Source organism: Haematobia irritans, chromosome 5 (genome assembly GCF_050003625.1).
Source record: "Haematobia irritans isolate KBUSLIRL chromosome 5, ASM5000362v1, whole genome shotgun sequence".
NCBI lineage: Eukaryota > Metazoa > Arthropoda > Insecta > Diptera > Muscidae > Haematobia > Haematobia irritans.
In genome coordinates, this window is record NC_134401.1 from 151553325 (window position 1) to 151566250 (window position 12926).

Consider the following 12926-nt stretch of genomic DNA (forward strand, 5'->3'; position numbering starts at 1 on the left):
TGGAACCGGGCATACTTTTTTTTCAGTGTACGACCGACTCGAACTCAGTGATGTCTGATTAACATGCAATAATCAATCATTTCTGTTCAGATTCCGATGTGGCTTTTATAGGTTTATTTACGGAAAATAAGAAATTATTAAAATAAATTTTAGGACGCGGCCTAAATTTAGGTAAAAATTCGTCATAATATTTGTTTAATTTTATTCATTAAATTTCGGACACGAATCTATGTCGTCCCGTTAAAGTCATATGTAAAACTATTTTTTCTTACAGAAAATAAAAACATGTATGTTTTAAAGAAGTAATTTTTAAATGACTAAAATATTGAATTATTCGATTAAAGATAAAACTCTTCTAGTATGAGCTAAAACTTATTTTGAAGATTTTGTAACATTGTTTCAAAGTCACTTTGTTGGTTCGGAATTAATACCCAAATGCTTAAGGGAATATCAAAATCTATGTATACAAGTAAACTTTGTTTAGACTGTAGTCTTCGATTCGGTTCAATATCAATATTTCTCACTTGCATTAAAAAAAAAATCATCTCAACTTGCAAAATTAGTGGATTTTGCTTTTTTCTTTACATGCTTTTTAATTAATAGTACATTGTATCTAGATCGCCCTTTTTGAATTGTTATATTCAACAGTAATTTTTAAAATTGTAATGATAACATTGAATTGTAGTATTCAAATAATTCAATGCCTTTCAATTTAATTTAGATTACCTGCAAACCAATTCAAAATTCTCATACAATACAAATGCATATCTAAACTACAACATTTGTTTTAAAATATTCGAATAATTCGTTATTAGTGTTACACTATATAGCAAACAATAACTTCCCAAATAAATAAATACAAAGAAAAATTTAAAAAAAGGAAAAAAAGTACAAATTTTATTTGTTTGATTTTTTTTTTTTAATTACATTAATTTGTTTTGTGTTATGTATGTGTGTACATTTAAATATAATTTGACTATTTGTTTGATGTTATTGTGTATTTGTAGTAGTGTGCTTATGTTGGTGGTGTAATTAGCATTAAAGGGATTTCCATGTAGAAATTCCAATAGAAAAAAATGTAAAGTTAATGAGAATGTTATTTTTTATAGTTGACAGATGGCAGAAAAAAAGATGCGAAGAATTTATTCGCCAGTCATCATTTCCATGAATTCTAAAATGAAAAGAAAAAAATGAAATAAAATTAGTATATAATCAGATATTTAAAATTGGAATATATAATATACAATATATAATAATACTTATAATATTCAATGGATTTTAATATAAACTCCTTAAATGCAACATATTTTCAATTCTTATAAAACTATTTGACGGAAATATAACCACATAAATATTTTCTAGTTTTAATTTATTTTTTAGCTGATTACTAAAATTAGAAAAATTTAATTAATTTTAGCAGAAATCAAAACATTAACGGAAAGATTGGGGAAGAAACCGATAATAAATAACAGAACGAACATTTTAATTAATTTACAATAAATTTTATAAAATAAACAATAAATTTTATAAATTAACAAATTTTATATTTTATAAAATCAATAAAAAAAATAATTAATTCTTAAAATTTATAAATTATAAAAGGAAAACATATAAAAAATTGACAGAAAAAATACTAATTTAACCCAGCAAAAAAAGCGTCGCCAAAAAAAGTGAAAATGTTCTTTTTGAATCCGGAAGTCGTGCAAAATTGGCGTAGAAGCGATGAATTTAACATGGGCTTGTCATAGAACGAATGTCCACCATGTCAACAGCCGTTGCACTGAATTTGCATCACTTCTTAAGGTGTGATGCGAATTCAGTGTTTTGGATGTGAATTAAGAAATTTTGTGATATTTTGACAAATAAATAGTTTTTAAAAAATTTTTTACGAGTTTTAATGCATTCTTACGCTTGTGAAGAACGACATCAAATATTTTCAAAAATTCGCAATTTTTCTAGAATGGATTTGGCATTTTTATGGGCAAAATTTAAATAATGTTTACCATTTTATTAATTCTGAATATGTTTTTAACCTATTTGAAACAAAAAATTTAAAATTTTCCAATAAAAATATGGAAAAAGCGAGTTATAAAAAAATTTACTCAAATGAATTTTCCGTGCAGCTAAAATAAAGAACATCTATGGGAGGACATTTTTGGAAGTGCTTTTAAAGATGTGTCTTTAGAAGTACTTCCAAATGTTTTTGCTGGGTAATGTAGTAAAATAAATTAATTTGCAGTAGACATCTTTGAATTTTAAATAATTTAGCAGATCTCATACCAATCACGGAGAGATTGGAGAAAAAAACCAATACTAAAAAAACAAAACCAAAATTAAAAAAAAATTAATTAATTTATAAAATTTATAAGTTTCATAAAAAAACAAATTTTTAAAAATTAAATTAAATATACAAAAATTCTAATTTAAGGTCGCCGATTCTTCAAAAAAAAAAAAAAAATAATAATATGCAAAATGGTAAATAAAGAACATCTGCATATTATATTTTTTAACAAAAAAAATATATGTTTTTTTGAAAAAAAAAATAGTAGTTGTATCTTAAAACATACCAGACGTATTAAGCTAAGTTTTTATTTACAAATACACTATTTGATTTTAGTAGAAAATAGAGAAGAGAAATATGTTTACACTACAAAGCTTTTTTTACCAACATTATGTTACTTTCATCTCTGGTAAATATTATTTAACTTCCAATTTGTAGTCTTTTTTAATTTTTGGTCAAAATTTGATTTTTAATTTTGACTGCAGATTACTCAGAAGCACAACAAATATTCCGAAAAAAAAAATATATATTTAGTAATAGTAATAGCGCTATGATGTATTAAATATAATAAACTTGATTTCATAAAATTCGGTCAAAATTTTAAGACGTAAGAATTTTTTTCTGGTTGTATCTTAAAAGATACAGTGCGCATTTAAGGGTTAAATAAGTTTACATATAATAACTCTTTTATATAAGAGCCTTTTTAAACCAAGATGGTGAAGCGATTTTATTCATTTATTGGAAAGAAAATACCAGATATCAATATGTGCAAGCCTTAAAATACGTATTTCAATGCCGGCTAGATCATATTTCTACATTTCCATGCCCAGAAAAAATGGATCACTATTTCAGCAGGATTGTAAGGAAGTACCAACTGCATACAAAACAACCGAATCAGCGCTGATTTCTGTGGGCGATGTCCGGATTTAGAGCAGCTTCTACATAGCTTTTTGCTCATTGCTCATTTTAATAGAAATATTGCTCAGAAGTGATATATAATTTTGAGTATAGCATTGTTGGCGTGATGGAAAACAGCACTACCTTTCATGCATCTACACTGCATGAATTGGTTGCAATAACGTAAACGAATGATCATAAACCAGTTGTATTACTCGTTTACGTTATTGCCACCGATTCATGCAGTGTGGATGCACTGCCTACTTTATTGTATACCAAAAAGCGCAACTAAACCCTTACTGCTGAAGTATTTTTTGTTGGGTTACTGCTGAAATATTTTTGCTGGGTAGTTTCAGCTTATGCATGTCTGGGGATATTTGTTATATTATTGGGTCTTATATCTAATTTTGTAAATATCATTCGAAAAGGCTCTCATCCCAAACAGATATCAACCTCTGCAACATTTGTTTTTTTCTTTTCAAAAAAAGTAAATAGATTTAAATTTGAAATATTTTTGAAAAGAATTCAAGCAAATTAAATTAGAAGAAGTAATGCTTGATTAAAAAAAAAAAGTAATTTGTCAAGCGTATAATTACAAAAATTTACTTGGCAAAAATGTATTTTTTGTCTACTAACAACAATATTATCAATCTAGACCATATCCAGCTGCTCTAATTTATTATGAACCACTTGTGCCTTTGTCATTATGTGTGGGCGATATTTTTCCCTTGAGGAAAAAATTCAACATTTATCATTCATCATTTGTTTTTAAACCTTCCACTTTTTAAGCAACTATAAAATAACAAAACAATTTTCATTTAAGAATTTATATTGTCATTTAATTTAGTTTATCCTCATAATAAATTTACCCAATATTTCATGAGTTTTATTCTTAAGATTTTCTTTGTGATTTATGGGATACATGTCTCTTGTTGGCAAGTGGCTATTTTTCAATTTTATTTTAAACACACGAAGACTAGGAAAATGGAAGGAGGTGTGATTTAATGGGTTAACGGGAATGTTGATTTGAGAAATAAGTAGAGAAAAAAATGGCATATTTTATATACACTCAAAAAACAGTAACACCACCAGGAAGGAAATTTTTGGATAATTATTATTTTTTTTAATTTTAGAAAATTTTAACTAAAATGTATTGTAAACGCAGATTTCACGCTAATATAACAAAAATAAATAAATACGTTCAACCAATTCAAGAAAATTTATAACACAAAAATATTTTTTTTTCACTTGGAAAAGAAAATTTATTAGTGTGAATGAAAAACTTGGAGTTAAAAATTGCAAAAACGTCTTTAGTGCCATACAAAGTTCAAGATGGGTGTATTATTGGTAAAATTTACAAAATTTTAAGAAATTCTGAACTATTTTGTGGGAGACACGAATTTAGGAAATCTTTATGCTTCATATGGCTAAAATGTTTTCCTCTTTATACCCTGCGCCACACTATGGAACAGGGTATTATAAGTTAGTGCATATGTTTGCAACACCCAGAAGGAGACGAGATAGACACATGGTAAGGTTAGGTGGCAGCCCGATGTATCAGGCTCACTTAGACTATTCAGTCCATTGTGATACCACATTGGTGAACTTCTCTCTTATGACTAAGTGCTGCCCGATAAGCTCAATGCCGAGTCCGAACGGCGTTCCACATTGCAGTGAAACCACTTAGAGAAGTTTTGAGACCCTCAGAAATGTCCCCAGCATTACGAACCCACGACCTTGTGTATGCAAGGCGGGCATGCTAACCATTGCACCACGGTGGCTCCACACATGACACACAAGACACATGGTGTCTTTGGCAAAAATGCTGAGGGCTCCTAAGTCGATATAGCCATGTCTGTCTGTCCGTGAACACATTTTTGTAATCAAAGTCTAGGTCACAGGTTTAGTCCAATCGACTTCAAATTTGGCACAAGTATGTGTTTTGGCTCAGAATAGAACCCTATTGATTTTGGAAGAAATCGGTTCAGATTTAGATATAGCTCCCATAGATATATTACGCCCCATATGGACTTATATGGCCCCAGAAGCCAGAGTTTTACCCTAATTTGCTTAAAATTTTGCACAAGAAGAATAATTAGTACTATAGTCAAGTGTGTCAAATTTTATTGAAATCGGTTCAGATTTAGATATAGCTCCCATATATATTTTTCGCCCGATATGGACTAATATAGTCCCAGAAGCCAGAGTTTTACCCCAATTTGGTTAAAATTTTGCACTAGGAGTACAGTTAGTAGTGTAGTCAAGTGCGCCAAATTTGGTTGAAATCGGTTCAGATTTAGATATAGCTCCCATATATATCGTACACCCGATTTACACTCATACGACCACAGTGGCCAATCTTTTACTCCGATTTAATTGAAATTTTGCACAGGGAGTAGAATTAGCATTGTAGCTATGCGTGTCAAATTTGTTTGAAATCGGTTCAGATTTTGATATATCACCTATACATAGCTTTCGCCCGATTTACAATCATATGACCACTGAGCCTAATTTTTAACTACGATTTAGTTGAAAATTTTCACAGGGAGTATAATTAGCATTGTAGCTATGCGTGCCAAATTTGGTTGAAATCGGCTCAGATTTAGATATAGCTCCCATATATATGATTTTCTGATTTCGACAAAAATGGTAAAATACCATAATTTTTCTTGTAAAATCTGCACTGCTTAGTCGAAAAGTTGTAAAAATTACTCTAATTTTCCTAAACTTCGAAAACATATATATCGAGCTATAAATCATAAATAAACTTTTGCGAAGTTTCCTTAAAATTGCTTCAGATTTAAATGTTTCCCATATTGTTTTTTTACTAATATTGTGTTCCACCCTAGTGCATTAGCCGACTTAAATTTTGAGTCTATAGACTTTGTAGAAGTCTATCAAATTCTGTCCAGATCGAGTGATATTTAAATATATGTATTTGGGACAAACCTTTATATATAGCCCCCAACACATTTGACGGATGTGATATGGTATCGAAAATTTAGATCTACAAAGTGGTGCAGGGTATAATATAGTCGGCCCCGCCTGACTTTAGACTTTCATTACTTGTTTTTAGTTAATTTAACTAACGTTTGCAAAAAAATATTAAAGTCAAGAAAACTTTCTCAAAACATGATAATTCAATGAACTAAAGTAGGGTTAAATTGGCTTTAGTGAAATCTAAGGTTGAATTTTTTTTGAGTGTATAGAGCATTTTATAGCCGTGTCATAGTCTTTGGAAAATTATCTCAATATCATATTGAGATTTTATGTTAATATAAAAGTCCGTCCATCCATTTATCAATGCCTTTTTCTTGTCAAAATACAAGGCGCATTTGTTGCTCAAACGAAATGAAATTTCGATTGCTGCTTTTTGGTATAAAAACCAAATTGATTTTGATTTTAAAGATCGAAGGCTTATACATTCGATTCAGATTTATATAGAATACGCATAAATACGTTAGTATACTACCTGTCATCCCATTTGGACAAGTAACATATACGAATTAACCCACGACGAGTCAACCGAAACCCACTAATCTTCACCACGGTTTTGTATCATTCTTCGAAACAATTCTTTTAAAAAGCGTTGATGCTTGCTATTTTCTTTGCCTTGATTAAAGACATTTTAAGAAAAAATTAATTGAATAAAAACAATTTCGTAATAGAAATAAAAAAAATATTTTTTCAGTGAATTTTATCATTGATATTAAAATAGCAATAACAACTGTCAAATACAAGATGCTCCCAAAATAAAAAAATAATTCTCTAAATCCTAAAAGTAAGTCCACAACCTAATCAACGTAACCTCCAAAAAATCTCCTCCGCTAGAATCGATTGACTTCCTCATATTGAGAACAAAAACAAACATTAACTCAATGTTAATTGTCATCTCAAATTACTTGCTAATCACTTTTTCTAGATTTCTATTTGTTAATATCTCAAATAGACAAATGACTACAACACTACACATCTTCCATCACTAGGAAAAAAAATGTTGGCTTATAGCCAACATGGAAGAACTAACAATCATATTTCTACATCAACTAGTTATTTCAATTCTGGGACATTTGCTTAGACATTTTCGACACACAATACAAACAGCATGTCATCATTTTGATATGGGTAATTAGTTACTCATTTCGTTCACACTCACCATCGAAATCAACAGTACCGGAACCATCAGAATCGATTTCTTCAATCATAATGTCCAATTCTTCATTGGTCAATTGATCATCCAATTCACGCAAAATTTCACGCAAGCAAGAGGTGGGAATATAACCATTGCCTTGTTTGTCATACAAACGGAAAGCTTCACGCAATTCCTTTTGCATGGCTTCAGCATCTTCTTCAACAATGAATTTGGCAGCCAATTGAACGAATTCTTCGAATTCCAAACGGCCAGACTTATCTTCATCGACTTCTTCGATGAGTTCTTCCAAGATTTGTCTGTCAAAGGGTTGACCCATCAAACGCAAGATATCGGCAACCATATCGGTGGAGATACTGCCGCATTTTTGACTGTCAAAACTGTTGAAAGCCTTTTGCAAGACGGCAATTTGCTCGGGGGTAAGATCTTCATCCTGAAAATAATAAGAAAGTGAGAGTGAGAAAATTTGTATAGATTTAAGTTTAATATGTAGCTTAACATAAATTGTATTATTTCGATAAAAATAATGTGGAAATTTGAGTGGAATCGATAGAATTAGATTTTTGATAGGGTAAAGATGGCATATAAAGGGGGTATTAAAATGTAGAAAGCGTTCTCATTGTCAAAAGGATCATGAAGAACTTCTGGGAGATATGAGCCATGGCACAAAGCGAAATTAATTTAGAGAATTGCCAACCTTTGACATTTTCACTTTTGGACGTTAATTAAATTTGGGTCCTGGGTTGTATCCCAGTTTCGATCAAAAAACCAAAATTTTCCAGCGGTGGATTATCACCTGCCAATACTGCTGTTGACATTTCTGAGTTTTCAAAACTTCTCTAAATGGTTTCACCGTAATATGAAACACAATTGAGACTCGGAAGGAGGTGTTTTGTTATTAAGTTAAAATCGAGCAGCACTCATTGATAAGAGAGAAATTTACCGCATGTGGTATTGCAAAGGACTGAATAGTATAAGTGAGCATGAAATAAAAGGCTGTCACTATATTTCACCAAACCTACTTCAATGACCACTTATAAAACTGAGGACGACAATCAGTATGTATATGAGACTTCCGCTTAGGACATTTGCAATCAAGTAAAAAAAAAAAACTTTAAAATAAACTAAAATTTTTGCCGAGATGCAAAAATTAACAAAATTAAAGAACGATTTCATTAATTTTGAAGACTTTTCAGATGTATTAAAGTCAAGTTGGCCTTAGTAAAACGACATTTTCTTTCATGTTAGGATAACCAACGTTAAGTCGTATCACTTAACTATAAGGACGAAACGACTTCATTGAAAAGATGTATCAGGCTCACTTAGACTATTCAGTCCATTGTAATACCACATTGGTGAACTTCTCTCTTATCACTGAGTGCTGCCCGACTCCATGTTAAGCTCATTGACAAGGGACCTCCTTTTTATAGCCGAGTCCGAACGGCGTTCCACATTGCAGTGAAACCACTTAGAGAAGTTTTGAAACCCTCAGAAATGTCACCAGCATTACTGAGGTGGGATAATCCACCGCTGAAAAACTTTTTGGTGTTCGGTCGAAGCAGGAATCGAACCCACGACCTTGTGTATGCAAGGCGGACATGCTAACCATTGCACCACGGTGACTCCCTGATCAGGGATTGAAAGCGCACCCAGAGAAGGAATATGATCACCTCAAACATGTTTTAAGAGCAAAATGTTATTTTTGGGTGGTGACCATGTAACATGGTTTTCGCAACCATGTTATTGCCTCGGAAATCATGTATCTGATTTCGGCAAGCAGGTTATATTTGACGAGAAAATAACATTTTAGTGACAAACATGTTACATGGTCACCATACAAAAATAACATTTTGCTCTTGAAACATGTTTGAGGTGATCATATTCCTTCTCTGCGTGCGGAAGAAAAAAGTCAATTTTTCCAAAAATGAGGAATTTTCATATTTTCAAAATTTTAACTTTTGCAAAGGTCGAACTTCCATCACCCAGAGAAGGAATATGATCACTCCAAATATATTTCAAGAGCAAAATATTATTTTTGGATGGTGAACATGGTCCATATGTTTGTCGCAAACATGTGCTTTTCGCGAAATTTATGTATCTGATTTCGGCAAACATTTTTGCCGAGAAAACGATATTTTTGCGACAAAACTGTTCCATTTTCACCGTCCAAAAATATCATTTTGCTCTTGGAACATGTTTGGGGTGATCATATCACTTCTCTGCGTGCACTTGTGGAGAAGTGGATTTTCAATTTATTTCAAATTTGAAGAAGTCAAAATTTTACTTCCCAATTGTGGAAACGTCGAAGTCTTCAGTTTTAGATTTTTCCATATATTATTTTTTTGATATTGAAAAATCTACATCACATTATTTTTTCACTTGAAAAAATTTAAGAATTTGATTAATCGATTTTGGTGCTTCGTCGATTTGGTGGAATTTTCAACAAAAGCAAAAGCTAATTTGTTGTAATCTTTATAAAGTTTCAATAATCGAATTCTTCCGGTTGGATTACAGATTTTATTTCTCGAATATCTCTTTGTTTTAATTTCCATCCTATTGGTCTGAAATTGCGACGATACATCGCCAGAATAAGGGTTAGGTGTTTTTTTGTGGGTAGGATACGAATCTTGTTCGCCAAAAATTCCAACACAAAGGCTCCCTAAGAGATTATCTTAGAAAAAATCTTGAGTTATGAATCCAGTCAGATACACTTGGAAATCCAATTATGCACACCAAAAAACAACAGTGACTCCTCAAAAAAATTTTTGTAAACATACATATTTACAGAATTGATGGAGTATACAGTAATTACTTCATTTATTTTAATTCATTTATACTGATTGTTCTCTTCTATCGATACGGAACTTAGCTCGGATATTTTTTTCAGTTAAACTCACTTAATATTATATATTTACATACGAAACAAATTTAGATTGTCATCTTGGTAATTATTGACCGCTATGATTAATCACAACTTCTTTTTATATTTTATGAATTGTCATTGTATTATGGCACATAAAATTCCATCTTCCACGTGTGTTCATAATTCTTCTTTTTTATTTTTAACTTTTTTTTTCTAAAATTTCATCATTATTTTTTTTTTTTTTTTGAATTTCATTTCACCAGCACTTACAATGAATTGGTTATCCATGGTGAGGGATGTTTTTTGAAATTTAGTTTTCTTAGGAGTAGATCACCGATGTGCCTCTTTGGCGTTTGTTGTTCAACTAAATTTCAATTTCTCCGCCACCATGAGGTTGTTTCCCAGACTTTTTTTGGAAGATTTTCCACCCCCTACCAATAAGCGCTACACGCACACCCACATATCGCATATATTTCAGATATATAGGCCCAGAAAAACAAAAAACACTCATTCGATTTAAATAAAAGAGGAGACGCATTCGACATTCCTTAACAATAAATTTCAACACAAAATTTCTTTCGTCAGAAATTTCGAAATAAAAAAATATATACCATTGGTATTGTTGACCTTTTTTTTTGGTTATTTTTGGCACAGGGTCTAATTTTGGAATTGTGATAGTATTTGGGGCTCTTTGGTTGTGGGGCCAGAAATTACAGAATTCCGGAAAACACCTTAAGTATCGGATTAACGTTTTTACTACAAAACAAAATCCCTTAAAAGACGAGTATTCGAGTTTGTCGGTCATACCCCCCTGTTCTGGTTTAAGAATTCGCAAAACCCAAATTTTCCGCAGTCGCTAGTTTCCGAACCACATACTGTTCTTATGGATAAGGAAATGAAATGGAAGAAATTTCTTAGCAAAATATAAAATAGTTCAGAATTTATTGACTGTTAAAAATGTTGCGTTTTGCGAATTCATAAATCAGAACATGGGGGATAATCTTTAGAATTTAAGGTTAGGTTATGTATAGTGGCAGCCCGCTATTTTAGGTTGTACTTCGACTATTCTGACCATTATGGTACCACAGATGGTGAACTTCTCTCTTATTAATGAGTGCTGCCCGATTCTATGTTTAGCTCAATGGCAAGGGACCTCTTTTTTTCAGCCGTGATCGAACAGCGTTGCACCTTGGAGAGGCTTGTGCATTATTGAGAGGGGATACTCAAAAACTGAAAAACTTTTTGGTGTTCGGTCAAAGCTGGGATTGAAACCACGACCCTCTGTATGCTGTGCTGCCACGCCAACCGCGAAATCAACATTTCAATGAAAATTCTCAAAAAATCCAAAATTTTATATGAAAAACTTAGTTGGCCATGTCTCCTTAAATATGCATTCTAGAGCGAAAAGGACTTTAGTTCGTGACGACCCTCATCAAAATTTCGATGAAAATCTTCAAAAACTTCAAATGTTTATATGAAAAACTTATTGTGGCCATGTCTCCTTAAATATGCATTCTAGAGCGAAAAGGACTTTAGTTCGTGATCACCCTAAAAAATCAAAATTTCGATTAAAATCCTCAAAAAATTAAAATTTTTATATGAAAACCATATTTTGGCCATTTCTCCTTAAACATGCGTCAAAGGGAGAGAAGAGGACTTTAATTCGTGCAAATTCTCAAAAAACTCAAATTTTTATATGAATAACCCCCATTTTAGCTATTTCTCCTTAACTATGCGTCCTAGAGTGAAAAGAGCTTTAATTCGTGACCACACTCAAAAAATTTAAATTTCGATGAAAATCTCAAAAAATTCAAATTTTTATGTGAAAACTTTATTTTGAACATTCTCGTTAAATATGCGTCCTAGAGAGAAGAGGACTTTAATTCGTGACCTAAAAATCACAATTTTGAAAATTCTTAAAAAATTCAAATTTGTATATGAATAACTCATTTTGGCTATTTCTCCTTAATTATGCGTCCTCCCTTAACTATGAAAACCATATTTTGGCCATTTCTCCTTAAACATGCGTCAAAGAGAGAGAAGAGAACTTTAATTCGTGAAAATTCTCAAAAAATTCAAATTTTTATATGAATAACTCATTTTGCCTATTTCTCCTTAACTATGCGTCCTAGAGTGAAAAGAGCTTTAATTCGTGACTACACTCAAAATCAAAATTTCGATGAAAATCTCAAAAAATTCAAAGTTTTATGTGAAAACTTTATTTTGAATATTCTCCTTAAATATGCGTCCTAGAGAGAAAATGACTTTGACCAGCCTAAAAATCACAATTTTGAAAATTCTCAGAAAATTCAAATTTTTATATGAATAAATCATTTTGGCCATCTCTCCTTAAATATGCGTCCTAGAGCGAAAAGGGCGTTAATTCGTGACCAACCTCAAAATCAAAATTTCGATGAAAATCTCAAAAAATTCAAATTTTTATATGAATAACTCATTTTGATCATATCTCCTTAATTATGCGTCCTAGAGCGAAAATGACTTTAATTCCAAAAAATCACAGCCTCAAAAAATCACAATTTCGTGAAAATCCTCAAAAAAACAAAATTTTTATATAAAAAACTTATGCGTCCTAGAGCGAAAAGGTCTTTAATTCGCGACCACTCTCAAAAAATCAAAATTTCGAGGAAAATCTCAAAAAACTGTAATTTTTATATAAAAACCTTATTTTGGGACTTCAATTAGTGACCACGCTCAAAAAATCAAAATTTCGATGA

The 12926-nt window shown here is 31.3% G+C and overlaps 1 protein-coding gene across 1 annotated transcript; it reads right to left on the bottom strand.

Annotated features, from left to right (window-relative positions):
* Positions 1-869: 869 nt before the first annotated feature.
* Positions 870-10587, bottom strand: LOC142240227 (troponin C-like). Its single transcript, XM_075311923.1, has 3 exons — positions 10462-10587; positions 7335-7761; positions 870-1171 (listed from the first exon to the last, which is right to left on the bottom strand). The coding sequence occupies exons 1-3, from the start codon at positions 10477-10479 to the stop codon at positions 1143-1145; spliced, it is 474 nt and encodes a 157-aa protein (XP_075168038.1). The 5' UTR covers positions 10480-10587; the 3' UTR covers positions 870-1142.
* Between the last annotated feature and the right edge of the window lie 2339 nt (positions 10588-12926).

Excerpts from the sequence above, each read along its gene's own strand:
- LOC142240227 (XM_075311923.1), bottom strand. Across the intron at positions 1,172-7,334 it reads CGGTACTGTTGATTTCGATG|AATTCATGGAAATGATGACT; the intron begins GTGAGTGTGAAC and ends TTTTCATTTTAG.